Source organism: Biomphalaria glabrata, chromosome 11 (genome assembly GCF_947242115.1).
Source record: "Biomphalaria glabrata chromosome 11, xgBioGlab47.1, whole genome shotgun sequence".
NCBI classification, from domain to species: domain Eukaryota; kingdom Metazoa; phylum Mollusca; class Gastropoda; family Planorbidae; genus Biomphalaria; species Biomphalaria glabrata.
Window position 1 is genome coordinate 13,487,837 of NC_074721.1, and position 20,433 is coordinate 13,508,269.

The window sequence follows — 20,433 nt, forward strand, 5'->3', positions numbered from 1 at the left end:
ATGAAATCTACCTTCGTATCCCCAAGGGCAGTGCTTCCAATGGCAGACTGACTAAAAATGTCTGGAACAGACGAGGTATCACTAAAATACAAAGCTAGGGATCTATCAAGCATTCATCCTCACTACATTGCTCTATGCCTCAGAAACGTGGACAGTGTACAGAAAACATGCAAAGAAACTGAATCACTTCCACATGACATGTCTAAGAAAAATACTTAAGGTCAAATGGCAAGACAAAATACTGAAGATACAAGATACTGAAGTCCTTCATAGAGCGGGTCTGCAAAGAATTTATACAACCCTGATGCAGTCTCAGCTGCAATTGGCAGGACAGGTCTGCAGAATGGAAGACCACCGCATCCCTAAACGACTCTTGTATGGCCAAGTAAGCAAAGGAAAGCGCTCACACGGTGGTCAAAGACAGCGCTTAAGGGACACCCTCAAAGCTTCTCTAAAGGCGTTCAGCATAGACCCAGCCACCTGGGAGACAGAGGCACATGACAGAGCATCATGACGTCGCGTAGTGAAAACTGGCACAGAGGTTGCTGAGGAAAAGAGAACCACGCAGGCAGATGAAAAACGCCATAGAAGAAAAGCAAGCCCCACGTCACTAGCTCCAGCTGGCATAACCTGTCCAGTATGCAGCCGAATATTCCGGACTCACATATGTCTCACCAGCCACACGAGGAGGCATAAAACCCCAGTGCGAAGCCCTCAGCCCTCTGGATGACAAAGTGGTCATCATCGAACCACGATAGACGAACTATATATATATATATATATATATAATACTTATTGAGGCTTGTCTTCTAGTCCCAAGATTGATGAGGAATGCAGTATTTCCCGTGGCAACACAGCCCCAGCTTTGACCTACTTATATTGCCACATTAAGGGCAAGCTCAAACATGGTACGCTGGTGGTCTCAAATGTGTATCCCGAGGTCTTTGTGGGTGACCTCCAGCTGTCTCGTTCTGAGGCCGAATGCAACCAGGTGCTCTTCTCTATGTCAGCTAATGCAAGTTGGCGCCTAAGCATGTCTTTAAAGCGTTTCCGTGGGGAACCTCTGTTGCGTCGACCACCTTTTAGCTTACCACTCATCACTAACTCTCCTATTCAGCGTGGACGAAAAAATACGAAAATATAACAAACAAGACGGATATGACCCACGGCCTGTGGGCCTTAGTTTGGATATTACTGATCTACTGGGTTGATATTAGATCAATGTGAAAATAAAAGTAGAGCTTAAAAATGGGTTTATCCGTTCAGACGACATATTCATTCAAATATAAAATACAGTGAAAACGGGTTTACCTGATTTGTTAAGAAGTGTCATTCTTTAATAGAAATAGAATGAGGTACTTTTGTTTATTTTTTTTTTAGGGTTCTCCAGTTGTGGGAGGAATATTAACCAAACACTACGGACTCCGCCATGATCAAAGGAACATTTATGGCAAGTTTTATCAAGATAGGCCAAACGGTTTTACACACAAACCCCTAACATTCTACTTTATATATTAATAATTACTTACCTTGGATCTAGGACAACTACGATATTTTTATGATCGAAACCGCAGAGACTAAATTTATTATGGAACCTTTTTTTTCGCAATTTCGATCCAACATGGTTTTTTTTAAAGCCGTCATTTTGAAAAGTAGAATAAATCCCTCCAAATCTAAACACTTTCCTTTTGAGCGTCATTCCCTCTGATGTTTTAACACTTGGTTATCTCAGTCGTAGACCATTAGACTTTAAATGTAAGGGTTAGCGGTTCAAGTCTCTAATTACACGAAACCTTTGTTATCTGTTAAAATATTTTTTTAAGTAGCCGCACAGTTTAATTTTAATAATTCGATCTGCATAAAAGTTTAAATGGAATTTAATAACCTCGATCCTAATAGATTGCTTAAAAATTGATAATGCACCAGAGAGCTTTTCAAATGATTCGATAAAAGTTGAAAAGTCGAAGAATACTCACATACCTTTTTTTTAAATAAATAAATATACCATAAGGCAGATATCTCATAATCGATAATAGTTTTTGTTTTAAATAGAAAAAGGCCATGAGATTATCTAAAATCGCTCTTCTGACACATTACATTTAGTTTTCTTGCCAAAATGTGTAGAAGTCTCATTATTCAGTTTGATTCAAATAATTCTTTGAAATTTTATTACTTAAAAGTCACACTATAGACAAAATCTTGAGTAGAATATTCCTTGTTCTTTGACGGATCCGGTGGGGCTGCCTATGAGTTTGTGTGATAAAACGAACTCTCTTTGTAATCTTGTTTGTTTTTTTTTGTTTACAAAAATAAGCACTAACTGTTACGTCTTCCTATTGGATGAAACTCTTTAGACACGAAAACGACAAAGCACAGTTTATACTTTAATCTTTACTAACACTGAAAACACTTTCTTGTTCATATTCCTCCATTTTGTTTTTTTTTCTCCTTTCAACACGCAATCGCACCATTTCACATACACACTAAGATGCGCACGTAACACTAACATTAAACAAAAATTTATATAAAACTCATTATATTTTTTTTCTTGCATGGAATTATTTATACATGACGGCATCATTGTGTACAATATGATTATTAATATGAAACATACAAAATAATGCGCAAAAGTTTCGTTGCAGAAACATTGAGAAACTACATTTTTTAGCATAGTTTAAAAGCTTTTCATTTGGCCGTTTTGAATTTTGTTCAAATCATCTTTTCCCTATTACTACTGACTAGTGGCGGAATAGGAAAGGAAATGATAGGTCTGTAGATAAAGAGACATTAGTGTAAAGCTACAAACCAGGAAGGTAAATATTATTTACATCTTCGTTCATTGGATATAAAGACGACAATGGATAAGGAAGGTCAAGCATTGTCAAGGCTATCAATGGAAGTTGTTTTTTTTAAAACATTGAAGTGCATTGCGCATTTTTTCAAAACGAGTGTGTGTGTATTTCATGTGTGAATGTATTTGCATCTATATTGATATTGTTGCAGTAGCTACGCTGACGTGTTCAATGGCAGTCTGAATCTCCATTTGATTGGATCAATAAAAATTTTATTATCGTTTCTCATCCTAAACAAAAAAAACATAAAAGAAATTAAAAACAACAAAGCTTATATTAAGTCTTATTGTATCAATTAGTTTGGATCAGTCATGTAATTAAATTTGCAATAGATCTAGATTAACAATAATAAATTTGTGTGATTAGAAATATTTTTTATTTACCGATTGTTTTTGTTTAGCACTTTTTATATACGCTATGATCCTATCAGTTGTCTGCACCAGTTAGAAAGGGGTAGGGGGAGAAAGAAGGGGGTATCTGGGTGATCGCTTTTTAAAAGTATTTTTAAAAAGTGGGAACGACCTGAAATCGAGCTTGTGGGCTAAAGCCCTCTCAGGCTTCTCAAGCCAACGCTGTAACCACTCTGCTAGTGAAGAGTCTATGAACATGGAAGATTGTATAGATATCTAATGTTTCTATTCCATGTTTGTGTTCACTAAGCCTAAGACGACAATCTATAAAGGGTACTTATTCAGCTTGTACTTCAGTCAATACAATTTTTTTTTTGTGTCTGAAATACCAAATAAATATTTTATTACCAATAGTTAATTAACTAATTGGGTATTTTTTTAAATTGATTCTTGTGTTGTCACGTAAAAGAAATAGATGAGCAAAATTTCAGCTTGATCTGTGTCGGAGAAATAACGTGTCAAACTTTTGGCCAGACAGAGTGAGCTGATATAAGCTTTATAAAAAGCTGACCCACTGGAAATTAAAAAATATAAATGTTTCAATCTAACTATAAAGAACGAATAAAGTTAAACTAAAACTATGTCTCAAGTAAAAAAAAAAAAGTAGTTAAACGAAAAGTTTATCACCAATTTCAAATAAACTGAACTAAAATAAAAAATAAAAAACTTTAACAATTTTTCCTATTTTTTTTTTTTTTTTTGGGGGGGGGGGGGCAGGGTATTTGATATAGACCTAGCTAATCTATCCGACTGTAGGTCTATGTACGGTTCGTTCGATTTACTTTTTTTAACATTATAGAAATCTTTCTCCATAAAAAAAAATCAGTAATATGAAAGAAATGTTCCTTACATAAACGTTAATGCACAATAAAGTTTTGAAAAAAAAAGATGTCTAAATAATATGTGTTTGAATTAGGCCTAATTCCTTGAGAAAAGAAGGGTACTTTTATTTTTTTAAAAATTATATTGCCTTATTATATAACCGAAAATCTCACAATAAACATTTTTAAAAATGCCATATAAGAAATGAGAAAGCTATACTAAATTCGGATCTAGTAACAGAGGGAAAAAATTGAAATGTAAAACTATTTCAGTGTAACAGTAGATGTACTCGTATATGCTTGACTATGTCAATTTGACAATCTCACACATTACCACTCCACATACAACAAATACTATTAGGTAACGTGCAAGGAAAAAAACGCGGGGTGGTCTTGTCAGCATCGACTACACACTACAGTAGACTAGGCCTACATTTATTTTATAGTCAGGGAGGGTGTGGATTAAATCCCCCCACCCACCCAGAGCTAATTGTCCTAATGCTATAAGTAAAACCACTAAATATTGACCTAACACACTTATCAGATTCGCACTATAAACGAATAGGGATTAAACACCACCACTTAACTTTAAATAAATCATATATCTTATGAAATAAAAAAAGAAGAAAAGAAGATGATTAGGATCTACCTTAGACATATATATATATATATATATATATATATATGACTATGGGATCTACTTAATATAAATACGGAACAAAATCTTTCATAATATCGCATAGAAGCTTTTGGCAAACAATGTGTAACATTGGATACTTTACCAACCCTCTATAAATTTTTTTTTCAAATGCAGACTGACAAAATAGTAGTTAGCTGCATCATTTTTGTTATAATCAAAGTTGTTGATATCACATGACCAGTAAATAGGGATGCGAGTTTCAACAGCTACAAAATGTTTAAAAGTTTTTAAAAATTAAGTTTGTAACTAAAAAAATAATTACACTACAATTTTAACTAATCATTCTTTTTTTTCTAACTAAACTTTGGCCTTAAATAATTTTTTTGAGTTAAACTAAAAGTTTCTAACTTTTTAGTTAACTTTCGCTCATCACTAATCAGGGGATGACAGAGCTTCCAAGCTGAAAACATAGTAGAAGTATTACAGTACAGAAGGAAAAAAAAATGTCTGGTCGAAGAAATTCATAGGAATAAATACTGATTAGAACTTTACAAATTTGATATATCTGGACTCAGGACCTACTTAAAGTCACTGTATCAATCAAATACTGACGGCTTACGTATAATATGGTCTAACGTAGACACTTAAAATGCCACAGATTAGAAACAGCAGTGAAATCCTTAAAAAAAGTAAAAATATAGCCAGATTCAACAACATCCCTTATGAACATCTAAAGGCTGGATGCGTTATCAAAATCTGCAAGAAGATTTGACAGACCAGAAATTGGTAAAATCCTATCTCACAATCATCCTGCCAAAGAAAGGCAATTCGCAAATCTACTATCGAATCTTTTTTTTTTAATTTAAAAAATTAGCTTTTTATATACTTAGTGCATTGTTTCTTTTTAAAACATTAGATAAATAGTTAGTAGTTTGTATTACATAAAAGATGATAAAACAGACATTGAATTCCCCATCCTTTCCTTAATATAGCCTCCCTTTTTGTTGTTGTTTTAACTATTGATTGTAAATAGTTTTTACGAAAGATGAATTTTTTTTTTAATTATGAAAAACGGCTTGCGTATCTATTTTATAAAACAAGATGGTTCCATTTCAGAAGATAAAATGTAGTCGATGAACAAATTCATTACAAGCCTCAAAATATCATGACATTGGATTTCTCTTTTCAAACTAAACGTGACAGACGGACGGACCACACAAAAATAATAACTGCTTATTCCCTTTCTTGGGCAGATAAAAATAAATATCTCAGGCTGCAAAAAAAAAAAAAATATTATTTTCTAAATCCTGTCAAACGAAAAGAAGCAATACACACACAAACTTCCCGGATGTTACTTTTGCCTGTGTTACTCAGATTGTCGCTAAATATCTTTTAACCCAGTCTGAACAGAATATCCGCTATCTACAGGGGGTCGCTAGTATGATCTACGCTTTGACATCTCAAACAATTTTGATATATTTATATACCAAGAAAGACTAGTCTTTCAATTAAGTTTCGACTTTATGTCTTGAAATAATTCTTTTACGAAACTTGTATCTATCATAAAAAAATATCAACAGGAAGCTAAATGCTAAAATACACTTATAAAGACTGGAGCCCGGATACGCATCTAATTAGCTTGGAAACATTTAGATTTACGAATCACTAATCTAAATGGATATCTTCGTATGACAAATATAGTATTTTTTGGATATAGAAATTTCTTCTGTTTTTCTGATGCAGTGTTTGATTTCGTTCTAAGTTTGTAAGATTATAGTCTGTATGTCACAGCATATATAGTTAAAGTATTATAACAAAGCTTATATCAACTCACCCTGTCTGTCTGTCAGGTAAAATTTTAGACACGCTACTTATTCTCCACCCAATCTAGGATGAAGCTGAAATTTCGCACAATTATTTCTTTAACCTGAGAAAACGAATCAATTTTTAAAAAAATGTGTTAACTAACTTTTGGTAGTTAATTATTTTGTTTGGTATCCCTAACAAGGGAAAGAACTTTTATTTCACTAAAAAGGTGGTATAAGTTGAATTAGTCCCCTTTATACTGTGTAGAGAGAAAAGTTTCAAACTAACAATAGATAACTATAAAACCAACTATTTTCATAAGCTCTTCCCTGGCACAGTGGTTAGTGCACTGGGTTGAGATGGCTGGGACCTTTGATGTAACGTTAATTAATTTTAAAAGACATACAATCGCTCTATAAGTTGCATAAAGGCGATATTGTGTTTTTAAAAAAAAAGTATTTTTAATGTTTTGTTGCTTAGATGTGACTTGCTTCCATTTAGAATGTATTGTAAGTATTAAGAAAGAAAACATCGGTTTTGGAAAAGTAACTTATCTGTAGGAGATGGATGTTGACTGGTCGTTCGGTATATGCTTTGGACTGTCATCTCAATTGTCCCGGGCTAGAAACCTTTGTGCAATCATCCCACGCAGTGCTAGGTGGGGGGGGGGGAGGAGGCTATATGTAATGTACTCCTTACTCTGTTCATGACCGTTATTGCTGGGGCACAGGACTAGGAGTGAAGAGCTCCCGGTCCAGGCCTGTTCGTTGGATAAAAGCCTTTCCAAGGATCAAATTGATAAAAGTGCCTACGGCGCTGATTCTCTACTGGACTTTATCGAAGGAACCTTCAAAACTTGTCAAATAAACAAACTAACATTGTATTTAGTTGTTCAAAGCAGTATACACGGAAGGAAATGGCAGTATAAAATTTCGCATGTTTTTATTTTCCAAAAGGGGAGAAATAGTTCTTTGAGTGAATAAGTCACTTAGTTAGAACCTGTTGTATATTTCATGAGTACGTACATGTAATTTAAAACAAAGTTCTAGCCATTGATTTAAAAAAAAATATTAATCCCTTTGGAAATCTAACAAAGCTCTTATGGTCAAACGTATACTTACAATTTTAATACATCAATTTCATGAATATGTTTAATTAGTTTCATTAAATAAGTAATCTACTTTTCAAGGAAAATGATCGCAAGAACCTATTACTATTTTGTACTGCTGTGTTTTTGTGTCTCATAAATCCCTCATCGATGAAATGTGTAGGTTTAATTTGACGTTTAATACCAGTAATTCATTTAATATTGAGTTCCAAAGTAGCGTTATATTATCTAACGCCCAGGTTTTGTCATCTTTTATTGTACTTTTCATAATGTATGTCCCACTTCTAATGTATTTCAGGCATGGGCGTAGCCAGGATTTTATTTCGGGGGGTGGATTTCATAATTAATCTTTATTACATTCTGACCATTCATTCTTTCGAAAAACGCTTATTGTACCCTAGAACAGGGGTCGGCAACCTTTTGAGTCGGAAGAGCCAAAAATTAGAATTTACAAAATTTTAAAGCTTTAAAGAGCCACAACATTTTTTTTTCTTACCAACAACAAATAGCACACACACACTATACTTTTTATTCCTTTATAAATAGTTTTTTTGCAACAAATTAGATTATATATATATATATATGGCATTATTAGATAATTATTTCTAAATTTAGTAACAACTAAAGCAGTTAATTATTTACTTATAACACTAACATGTACTTCAATATCAAACAATTTAGCAAACTAAGTCAATGGGAGCTATGGCTTTGGTTTTAGAAAGTTTGGACACATTTCGGTCATAACTTGTTTTTAGTTTCAAATACGACTCTAAATTTTCATTTGTTAATTGGCTTCTTACTTTACTTTTAATTATATTTATGCAAGAGAATGCTTGCTTGCATGAATATGTCGATTGAGAAATAGCCCTCCAAATACCAACTTCTTCACCTGACTGTAGCAATCTGGAAGACTATTCAGCTCCAATTCTTCCAACTTGAAATCAACTCTATAAATTTTTTACTCCACAAAACTTCCCTTTTTATATCGATCAATGACATTTCTAGAAATCCAGTATCATTTCTAAATGGATCAGTGTGGATTTCGTTACTATTTGTGTTGAGATGGTGTACCAGGAATGCCAGAATAGTTTTGTTGGTTATGAACTGCTCAAATCTGTCAAGAAATTCATCTCAGATTTTTTTTATGCTGAAGTAATTCGTTTTACAAGCTGCACTGATTGTATCGTGAGACTGCTTCAGACACTAAAAATGAAGTGACTTACCGCTCTGAATATCTTCTGCAAAAGAATGTTTTTCTTCAAAACAAAACAACTCTTCTACCAAAACATTGGCTGGGTTTTTACTTTTTACTTTCCTTGCAGTTTCAGATTCAGCTCATTTCATTTCTTTGTTATATCCAACATAAAGTAGAATGCTTGCAACCATTTGTCGTTCTCTAAGTCAGGGTGATCAATGCCTTTTTTTTAAATTTAGAAATGTATTTAATTCATTCAAGCACAAAGAGAAACATTTCAATCTATGCAAAGCCCTCGCACTCTATTGGACAGAATGAAATCGGAATACTGAGTCTACATTTCGTTTAAGAATTCATTAAACTGACGATGGTGCTTTTGACAAGATGCTGTTAAAAATCTTGATTACCAAACTTATAACCTCAACTATTCCTGAACGAATGTTTGGACACAACGCGCTTCCTGATGTATTATTCAGTGAAACGTAAGAATGTTATGGTTTATTTCGCTCCAAAGAAGCGTTGTTGCCCTTTATTTTTCCCTATCATACTTCCGACTCCATCAGTTGGTATTGAAAAGATTTTATTTAAATTAACCTTAATGTTTTCGAGGTATTTTTGCACGGCATGCGCTACATCTTCTTCTTTAGTTTGTCATGAGAGCAGTAGCAATCCTAGAAGCTCTTCTCTTGGACCTTTGGGAAGACATATATCTGACAAAATGGGCAACTTATGCCGTGTCTTTTATGTTGTAAGACTCATCTAAAGCAAGTGATCAGACAGAAGAAAGTTGAATTTTCCCACCTGTAAATATGTTACATTTGAAGACAATTGAGCTATTCTATCTTGCACTGTTTTAATGGATAGTGGCAAACCTTTGATTTTTTTTCAAGATATCTGGTTTGTTTTTGAAATCACTAAACAGTTTCTCAGATGCATATAGGAAGCAGTCTTTGACATACTCATCATCTGTAAATGGTTTGCCTTTTTGTGCAATTTCTAGTGGTACCACAAAGCTCGCCATATTAGCATTACTTGTACATTGCTTCTATCTTCGAGAAGATAATCGCTTCCAACTCATTACTTGAAACAACAAACTTTACGTCTCAGCCAAAGCGAGTGGTGAAGATACCAATTCGTCTTGCGTAGAAAGCAAATTAAAACCTACATAGACACATCTGACGAAGGCCGAGAGCTTCCCGGAGACTGACGAAAGTGACGACGCGTGTAAGGGGGGAGGGGTGTGGTGAAAAGAGAGTACAAGTGGCTGAGAGATAGAATCAGTGCTTAATCTTAGTTATAAAAAATAATTTTTCGATAAAATAAATAATATTTGCGTATGGAACTAAAGAGCCGCAGCTTCACATCCAAAGAGCCGCATGTGGCTCGCGAGCCGCAGGTTGCCGACCCCGGCCCTAGAATAAGATCTTCCTGGAGTCAGCGGAAAAATTGTAGACTCCCCGCTATTGCCAGCAAGGGATTTTGGGGGAGCGCTACGAGCTCCCCCAGCGCGGGGCGTAGCCCCGCCGCCAATCACTATTTCCGGTATTGAAAGCCAACAAAATGCATATTCTGAGGTATCTACCTGCTATTAAAAAGTTTTATTTCAAAAACCTTATGTGCTATTTTTACTGACTTAGACCCTCCTGCGTCGTTCGGCGTATTGGGCGGCAAGCTGCTTCCACAAAAATCTGTCACTGGCAATGTCTGAAACCTCTTTCTGTCTGCTCTAAGGACCTCCATGAAAGTGTGGCGCCAAGTTGTACTAGGATGTCCCTGTTTGCGCTTTCCTTATAATGGCCTCCATTTCATCGCAACTCGTAATTCATTTTGTCGGAGAACATGTCCCGCAAACCTCATGCGACGCTCTGTCACAATCTTACTAAGGGGTCGACTCCCAGTTCGGCATAGGATTTCCTTGATTTAGACGCGATTTCTATAACTGACTCCTAAAATCTGTCTTAGCCATCTTTGTTGAGCCACATTTTGTCTTTTACAATTTTGGCATATGACTATTCACTGCATTGTAAATTGAGCCCAGCTACTGGAAGAAATGTGTAACCTCTCTTGGCTACGCTCTTGGAAAAAGGGGACTGTAGTTTTCTTTAGATATTATATCAAAAAGGGAAGTTTTATCGTCAAAATCATCTGTTGGGGGGTTTTAAACTGAAAAATCTTTTTTTTTAACTAATTCAAATCTCCTTAGCTACGCTCAGAGAATTTGGTGACTAATAGAACTGTATAATAAAATTGAAGAGAGGGGTTTTCAACCTCGAAACACTCTGTATGCTGGATTTTAAACTCAAAACCATCTGGAGAAATTTTAAAGAGCTCTGGAGGAGGAGGGTTTAAACTTAACCTCCTTCCGGGCTTGGCTACGCTCAAAGAATTTTGAGTATGTAATTTGCTTTTTTTATATTGAAGAGGTATTTTTTAGTATCAAACCCCGCTGAAGGGGGATTTAACTCAAAAACCGTTTGCTTCGCTCACAGATTTTTGAGTATGCAATTTGCTTTTTTATATTGAAGAGGTGGTTTTTAGCTGCAAACACGCTAAGGGGTGGGGATTAAAGACAAAACCCCTCTTGGCTACGCTCATAGAATCTGGTGACTGATGTATGAATAGTTTTATATTGAAGAGGGGGTTTATCGTAAATTTCGGAGGGGGTTTTAAAATCAAAATCTTCCTTTGCTATGCTCTTGGAATATGGGTATTGTCGTTTGCATTATTTTTTTTTTGGTTTTGTTTTATAGAAGAGAGTGGGGTTTAACTGCAAACCCCCCCCCCTCGTAGGGGTAAGTGATGGTCTAGTTTTAAAATCTCACCTAAAATAAACAAAATCAAAGCGAAAAATCAGTCACTAAATTCCACCCCTCCCCGGCTACGCCCATGATATCAGGTATTATCGTTGCTACACTAATGTGAAGGGAGGATAAAAGTTCAATGAATTTAATATACAACCAAAAGTAGTATAAAAGATTGTTGTATTTATGTTTTGACTAAGTTAATTATATTATATTTTGAATCATTTATTTAGGTTGTGATATTAATGTACAGATATTAATACGATAATGAATCGATGGAATCAGTGGACAAGGATGTCCATCTTCATGGTCATAACGTGCACATCGCATGCCTTTGCACAGTCTACTTCACCCACTTCAGGTCAGTTGTTTCGAGACGAATTGCAATAGAAGGCCTGAGCACTGACCTGCAGCGTCGCAACCTGTGGTCAATGGAGACCAATAGTTAGCTGCCACGTATATGCTGTCCACAGGTTGCCACGTCGCAGGTCAGTTTTTCTCAGTGTTTCTCAACCTTCGGCGAAAAAAAAATACAATAAATAAACAGTGCCTAAAGCGTTTTCTCCTGACATCTACAGCTCACTATTAATCCTATTAAAAAAAGGTCCTTTTGAATAATGTTTTACTAAAAAATTATTCTAATATGAATTTATAGGCCTTACTACATTGCAAATACAACCGATTGGTTCCTTGACAAGTTTAAGATACCTACATGTTTAGATTAAGGCTTTGAGAATGGCCGCCAAAAAAAATATTCGAAAAATAATATTTTTAAAAACCTAATTTTCCAGCTCAGTTTTTTTTAATTATGAGATAGTGATACGGCCATGTCAATAATGGTAGCGGCTTTTTCTTTTTTATCGATGAGCAGCAAATCAGAGCGATTAAAATCTACCGTTTTGTCAGTCAAAATAGGCCTATCCCAGTACAGTAGATGATCCGTAGACTCAAAACCCCCCTGGACACAAAACTAGCACACAATATATTAACTCTTCAAAAAGTCTTACAAAGTTAGTAGTGAATTTAGCATTATAAGATTACTATTATTCCTTAATACATTACGGTTACAGGGGGATTTACATCTCGGTCAAAGTGTTAGTTTAATAAAGCGTTAGTCTGAATAGATAATTCGTTCATTACACATCTTGACTAAAAAGAGGTGCCTCGATTAATTATATGACCATGAACTTGCTTTAAATTGCTAAGTGGGGATTTTAAAATAAATAAATAAAACTGACATTTGCATCGAAATAGCTATTTTGACTTCTTATTTTTGCAATACTTCTATTAAGTCACACATTCGAAGTGGGTAATAAATCTGAACAAAACCTTGAACCTCATGGGTGAACATGGTTCTCAAAAACGACGCTAACGATCTTCCTAGAAATTTGACTTTTGGTGTATATTTTTGGGAAAATAATTACTAGCTTGTTGGCCACATTTGGAAAACTCTAATTTGACCGTTATAATTTTTCAAAATATAAAGAAAATAATTAAATTTGGCTAGAGGACTATACAATATTTATCTTAAACAGACTACACGTCTTCTGATATTTACGACCGACCGTAGACCCTATTCATTCAAAAGTTTAATACATTAATTTTACCGCAATTAATTTTTTACAAACGTTAACACAGTGAAACTATGATTTAAAACAAGGTTACAAAAACAGTTTGTGTAAAAACACAAACTCTAAATCGGCCCCTGTAAAGGTCCGATCAGGTAGTTAAAAAAGCAGGTTTCAATTTTTGTCAGAAATAATATCAGAAACTATGAACTACAAACAAAATCAACAATTCGAAAACAAAAATACAAACATACATAATAGATATTATAGCGATACAGTTGTATTGTTCGACTAACGACCTGTTACCACTAGGATGCAGAGATTCATTAGTGCCATTATTTATTACATTTTTAATATTCATATGTATGTACACAAAACTAATAGCGTCCAATCCCCTTTCGTAGGCCACTAAAATTTGATGCAATTTTTCTTTTCACTAAAAATGGTTAATATAGTTTATTTCTGATTTCTCCAGCAATATGTAGGTCTTATCTTCAGTTGTTTGTTTTTATCTAGGCCAAGAGAAGCTTCACCCAAATCAACATTACGCAAAAAATGTATTTCAAATAAAGTTTTCTCTGTAAAAGTTTCTTAGCTTGTGCGGACACTAAACTAATGTCATACTTTTTTTTTAAATGCATTTTGAAAATAAAAAACAATGGATTTAATCCAAAGCACTTGTCAGAACTCATATATATATTAGGGGGGGGAGTTGGGTGAGAGGGAGCTTTTCATTACCAGGTAGAAATCAGACTTATTATATATTCATGAAAAAATCAAAATCTTTGTCAAAATACAATTCGGTTGATTAGCATAGAATTCATACTCTACAAACAATAATATAGTCTAGTGAAATAAACTCTTATATAAATGTTACGTTTTTCTTAAATTAGTCAGAATATCTCGCGTTAAAACGACCCTTGCGCCAAAACGGCCCGAGCCAAAATGTCTCACGCCTAGACGGCTGTGCCAAAACGGTCGCGCCAAAACGGCTGCGCCAAAACGTCACGTGCCGGAGAGAGAGAGAGAGAGAGAGAGAGAGAGCAGTTCCAAGTTAAAGTAACAGATACGTATGTAAGTGGGATCGTTCAAATATTGTTTTATTGGAAAAGGAAAAAAAAATTCAGTTAAAAAAATAAAAATAAATATGAAGCCTAGGTAGCTAGTGTGTATACTAGTATTGTCATTAATAGAAAAACAAAATGTTGAAGACTGTCAATTTCGTGCTTCCATTCCCAGGATTATGTGGTGGTAAACTAAGGGCTTCAAGCGGAACTATAACAAGCCCTGGCTACCCTACAGCAGCATATAGCCATAGTTTGACCTGTGCCTGGACTATTGAAGCAACGCCAAATCAAATAATAACATTACGGTAACTAATCAGATTAAGTCACTTCTGATGTTTCATTCTAGATCTTCATTTTTTTTTATAATAAAAGATAATACATTTAATTTTCATTTTCTTTGTTGTCCTTAATGGTGATAAAAGTGTCTGATTAGATCGCTTTTTAATTTAGCCATCCAGAACCGCTCTTTTATTTCTTCTTCTACATTTTTTGATCTCCCCAATGTTCATTCTAAAAGACTTGACAAATAAATCTATATATATATCAGTATCAGCTAACTTAAAGTTTAAAATTAAATCAGTTTAATGTGTAGGGGCTGAAAATATCACATCGAAAACTCTTTTCCTTTTCTATTAGAGTGACGGATCTTGCGCTAGAATCCACGCAGAACTGCCTGTATGACTTCCTCGACGTCTACAACGGTACCAGCAGCAACGCAACGAGAATCCTTCACGTATGCAACAGTGTATCAACTATAACAACGGTAACAAAAAGCAAAATGTATATACTGTTCAGGTCTGACGAGTCAGTGTCCAGAAAAGGATTTTCAGCTACTTACGAAATAACCAACGGTATTACTTATGTGTTACTACGTTTGTATTTTAAAAACAAAACTATTTTGTTTAATTATAGTGACACATGAAATGCGTAGGACGTAACTATCTTATTTTTTTTTAAAGAAACGTCTGTAATCTATATGTAATACCAAAAAGCTTCAAACTGATTAGTCTGCTATTGTATTGTTTATAGTTTTCAGACTACACACATGTATAAATAGAATACATTATGTAATCCTACGAATGCATACATTCAGTTTTCGATGCGTTATCAAACTTTATATATTTTGTAGAGAAATAGGCTTACACCTATAATATAACACATGGGCGTAGTCGGGAGGGGAGGGGTTCAAACCATCACTTGCCTCAGACCTCATTGTCTGAAAGGGAAACTTTACTTACTGCCCCAGTACAGTCAACTTAAGCAAACTAAAGTCACCAAATTTCATGAGCGTAGCCAAAAGTGGTTTTGTGGTTGTCCTCCCCCTCCAATACATAACTAAAGCATTTTACCGTTTTCTACCAGTCGCTGGACTCCAGTGAATTGCAAATTTAGTTTTTGAAATCTTTTTTAGCGGAAGAGTAGAAGGTTAATTGCACTGTATATACCTCAGAATATGTATTTTTAAAGCTTAAAATAACGGAAATGATGCTTGGTTCCGGGGCTTCGCCGGACACCACTGTGGGAGCTCACAGCGCTTCCCCGGACTCCCTACCTGTCCCTTGGCGGTGTGTACTTTCTTTCCACTAAATATAGGAATTGAGTATTCTAGGGTAGAAAAAACGTTAATATATATATATATTAAATTATCTATCTATTTATCTATCTATCTATCTATCTAATATGTAACCAGATATTACCACTCTACAGACTGTGCACCATGGACCTACGGTGTAGGCTGCTCGCTCTCCTGTTCTTGCATCTATCTATCTATCTATCTATCTATCTATCTATCTATCTATCTATCTAATATGTAACCAAATATTCCCACTCTACAGACTGTGCACCATGGACCTACGGTGTAGGCTGCTCGCTCTCCTGTTCTTGCATCTATCTTTCTATCTATCTATCTTTCTATCTATCTATCTATCTATCTATCTATCTATCTATCTATCTATCTATCTATCTATCTATCTATCTATCTATCTATCTATCTATCTATCTATCTATCTAATATGTAACCAAATATTCCCACTCTACAGACTGTGCACCATGGACCTACGGTGTAGGCTGCTCGCTCTCCTGTTCTTGCATCTATCTTTCTATCTATCTATCTTTCTATCTATCTATCTATCTATCTATCTATCTATCTATCTATCTATCTATCTATCTATCTATCTATCTATCTATCTATCTATCTATCTATCTATCTATCTATCTAATATGTAACCAAATATTCCCACTCTACAGACTGTGCACCATGGACCTACGGTGTAGGCTGCTCGCTCTCCTGTTCTTGCATCTATCTATCTATCTATCTATCTATCTATCTATCTATCTATCTATCTATCTATCTATCTATCTATCTATCTATCTATCTATCTATCTATCTATCTATCTATCTATCTATCTATCTATCTATCTATCTATCTATCTATCTATCTATCTATCTATCTATCTATCTATATATCTATCTCTACAGACTGTGCACCATGGACCTACGGTGTAGGCTGCTCGCTCTCCTGTTCATGCATGCGGAACACGTCTACTTCATGTGACGCCATATCTGGTCAGTGCTCATGTCTCAGTGGCTGGACCGGAACTGACTGCTCCCAGAGAGTTGATCCCTGCCTGCTTAATCCTTGCCCTTCCAACACTACATGTTTAACTAATGGTGACAGCTACACTTGCCTAACTGGAGTCAACTCAGGTACCTTTTTGTTTTCTGGTTTTGTTATTATTGATTGTTTAAATTATTGTATTTCTTTAATAACGAAGATAGAACAAACAAGTTCTAGTTGTCACTAAGGCACAGTTAATGTGTTTGAAAAGGTTCTAAGAATGTAATAAAATAAAAACAGCAACAGGTTATTTAAAGTCAATTTTCCAGTTTATTTTGCATATTCATTTACAATATGCTTCAAATCCAAAAGTACGAATGAACGTTAATTGATGCTAGTAAGATTTTTTTTTTTTATTTTAAATTGTATTTTGTAAATAATTTGTGTTTCGTATACTACAAAAGTTATTCTGGTGACAGTATTGGAGAGTGTAGGTTCCCCTTCGTTCCAGCATTGGGGTCAAGGGTAGCGATAAAAGCTCCCCTGTGAAATCCGTGGCGGAATCCCTGCGCCATGCACTTTTCTGTGTTTTATTATTCCTAAATGCTTCACGCGTCTGCAATGTCTGCATATTAAGAAGAGCACATAAGGTTAACAAAAAAAGAATGGAGAGAGCCGATATTAAAGATTTTCCCTCTTATCTCGTCTAAGAAATGTATTCACCGAGCGTTACAGCTATTTATATTGCTAAAAGTTTGTCTTTAAGTCCTAGCAATCTATAAGGCAAATGATGTGAAGGTAATTTGTTTGTGTGGCCCATAGTAAACGAGGATGTCACGTGGCCAGCACAACGACCAACCGCCTTTACTTTTCCCCAACTCATTTCAGATACTCATTAGAGCTTGGTGGACTCATTAGTGCCCAAAAGATTCCGAAATTAAAAATCCCAGTCTTCACCAGGATTTAAGTACATTTTCTTTCCCTTGTTAGAGGTACCAAACAAAATAAGTTATTACCAATAGTTACATAACTAATTAGTTAATTTAAAAAAAAATTATTCTTGTGTAGTCATGTAGAAGAACTAATTGTACATAATTTATGTCTAATCTAAGATCGGTTGTGGGAGATATAACGTGTACAAAATTTTTACCAGACCAAGTTGATATAAGCTTGTAATAAAATACATATATTAAATCAAGCTTAATAAAAAATGAAGCAGCACTGGCCATTACTATTACATGAGGTAAATCCAAGTTAGCCCAAGTACGTCTATAATTCTACTAACATTACCCACCGGCTTGGTAAGTTTAACCAATGGGGTTTCGATCGTAAAAATGGCTTAGTTGTTATATGTACCCGAAAAGTAATAACAGGTTCAATTTTCGTATTTTATCGTCCACAGCAAGTGGGAGAATTAGTGATTTTTATTGTCTGTGATCAGGGCCAAGAATCTTATATTGTAGATAATGGGCATGGATGTCGTCAGATAATCTTTATGTTCAGTAAAATGTCTTGTCGCTGAATTATCATTTTGGTTAGAAAAAAGTCTTCAATTAAAACATGTTTAATATCTAGATTAACTAAACCATTCTGACATAAAGTAAAGTAGCGTAGAGCGTTTTCGCACTGGGCACTCTATAATAGGAGTCTTCTTCGCTAGGATCCGAGAGAACAATGATTGTTGACATTGTCACACGGAAGACGAGACAATAGAACACCTCCTCAACGACTGCAGGATGCTCAGAAACACATTCGAAGATACGACTAGTCTTGAAACATATGGATCTGGTGCATGCGGGGGTCTCGCTCTGTACGGAGACAAGCGAAACCTGCAGAACACTGCCATATAGGTACCTGGACCGTGCTATAAGTTATTAATCTCAACACGGAGGCTTACAAAGTATTGTTATAACCCTATTCGCGACGCAAAAGGATTAACTGTGTGTGATCAGCTGACATGTGACACAGGCCAGTAATACAGTTTAGCGTGCTATATTGGCACGAACTTTGCACGTGAATAGCGCCCGTGTTATGGTCATCTGATCATAAGCCTGCGCAGACCAGAGACACAGTATGTAAGAAAGCGGCAGTTCAAGACCGGAGACCGGGACTGTTAGTCGACCATGAAGTCGGTCCTGGTGCAGTCCTCCAGTGAAACGTACGAGTCCAGGAAGAGACAGTAGAGTTTATGAGTTAAGTAAAATGATATAGAATCTATCTTTGTAGTAGTTGATTGTGTTGCCAATTGTGTCATGTTTTATTTGACCATTATTAAAGTACCAGATTATTTGGAGCCTTGTTGTCAAGTTTTTGATGTTTTAGATGTGCTGTGTTGTGTTTAGCAGTGTTTACAGAAGGCCTGATTAGGATAGAGAAGATCGTTATAGTATAGTATAGTACTTTACAGTATCCTACCAAACTTGATGAAGCTCTCCTTCTTCCTTATTGCTTTTAGAGCCTGGAATGAGTTGCCTGATTTAGCCAGAAAAACCAACGACTTGCATGATTAACATGCATGACTAGATTGACACAGGTTTACGCTGAGGACATGTTCACAGTATGCCACAAGACATTCTGTATGATGATCTAATAGAAAGCAGAAAAGTCCTGAATAGCAGATGGCGTACACACCAGAAGAAGAAAGAAGGGTCAACCTGCTAGAGCGTCTGGTGATTACAAATGTCCAACCTGTGACCGCAGCTGTGTATCATCTTTTGTGTGTATCATATTGTCATCTTTATTCACACGAGAAGTTGCGAATGGAAAAGATCATCTCATGAGACGTATATTGCCACAGACGCGTAGAAAATAATGATCTTTGTTGAAGTAAAGTCTTAATTTATAAGATAGTATAGTATAGTATAATAGAGCATGGTACAGACTACTGTTTGTCGAGTAATACTATTGTTGCTTTAATTATTTCTTATATATTTTTTCTCAGACTGTAATGTGACCCTTACTACCACCAATGGTACAATAGCGAGTCCTAATTATCCAAGAAGCTTTGCAGATTTTAACTGGATGTCCTGCTCATGGACAGTCTATGGTCCGGCTAATACAATCATATCTCTTAAGTAAGACCTAGGCTTGAAATAACAAATGATCTTATAGTAAAGTATAATACTGGATCGTCAACTCTAGAGATGTTAAGAAGTTTTAGTAAACACGCCTCTGTCTCCGCCAATCTTGTATTGAGCAACTAGACTTTCTCTTCCAGGGACTCTTTCAATATCACTTGGTTACCTCCCTTTCACCACTTCCGTTAACTTTGTTGCGTTGATCATTTTCAAAACAAAAATTGTTCCAATACAAAAAAAAAAAAAAAAACGCATTGCATTAACAGATTTGTAAGTGTTCGGATTCGGACTCTAAGATTTGATTGGAAAGCGCATGAAACCATCTCAGAAACCTTCCATCAGATATCCCCCTACTCGTCACAAGTCGACAAAAGAGATTGAATCATGGCATAATGTATCACAAAAGATGCGCCTAAAAATTCAAAATAAAAATAAATATATATATAAGAAAAAAAACATGACAAAAAATATCACGGTTCAAGAAAATTTGTTTGTGTATTTCAAAAATTGAGATAAGCTTAGCAGTAATG

General features: G+C 35.2%; 2 protein-coding genes across 3 annotated transcripts in view; both read left to right on the top strand.

Annotated features, from left to right (window-relative positions):
• Positions 1–11,872: 11,872 nt before the first annotated feature.
• LOC106071226 (procollagen C-endopeptidase enhancer 1-like) lies at positions 11,873–15,690 on the top strand. Its single transcript, XM_056004318.1, has 4 exons — positions 11,873–11,994; positions 14,441–14,573; positions 14,905–15,119; positions 15,680–15,690. The coding sequence occupies exons 1-4, from the start codon at positions 11,901–11,903 to the stop codon at positions 15,688–15,690; spliced, it is 453 nt and encodes a 150-aa protein (XP_055860293.1). The 5' UTR covers positions 11,873–11,900.
• Positions 15,691–16,769: 1,079 nt separating this feature from the next.
• Positions 16,770–20,433, top strand: part of LOC106071225 (mucin-like protein) — a 43,723-nt gene continuing 40,059 nt past the window's right edge. For both annotated transcript variants that reach the window (XM_056003696.1, XM_056003695.1), the window contains exons 1-2: positions 16,770–16,975; positions 19,768–19,900. In XM_056003696.1, coding sequence (XP_055859671.1) covers positions 16,798–16,975; positions 19,768–19,900 — 311 coding nt within the window. In that variant the 5' untranslated portion in view covers positions 16,770–16,797. The remainder of the gene's footprint in view (positions 16,976–19,767; positions 19,901–20,433) is intronic.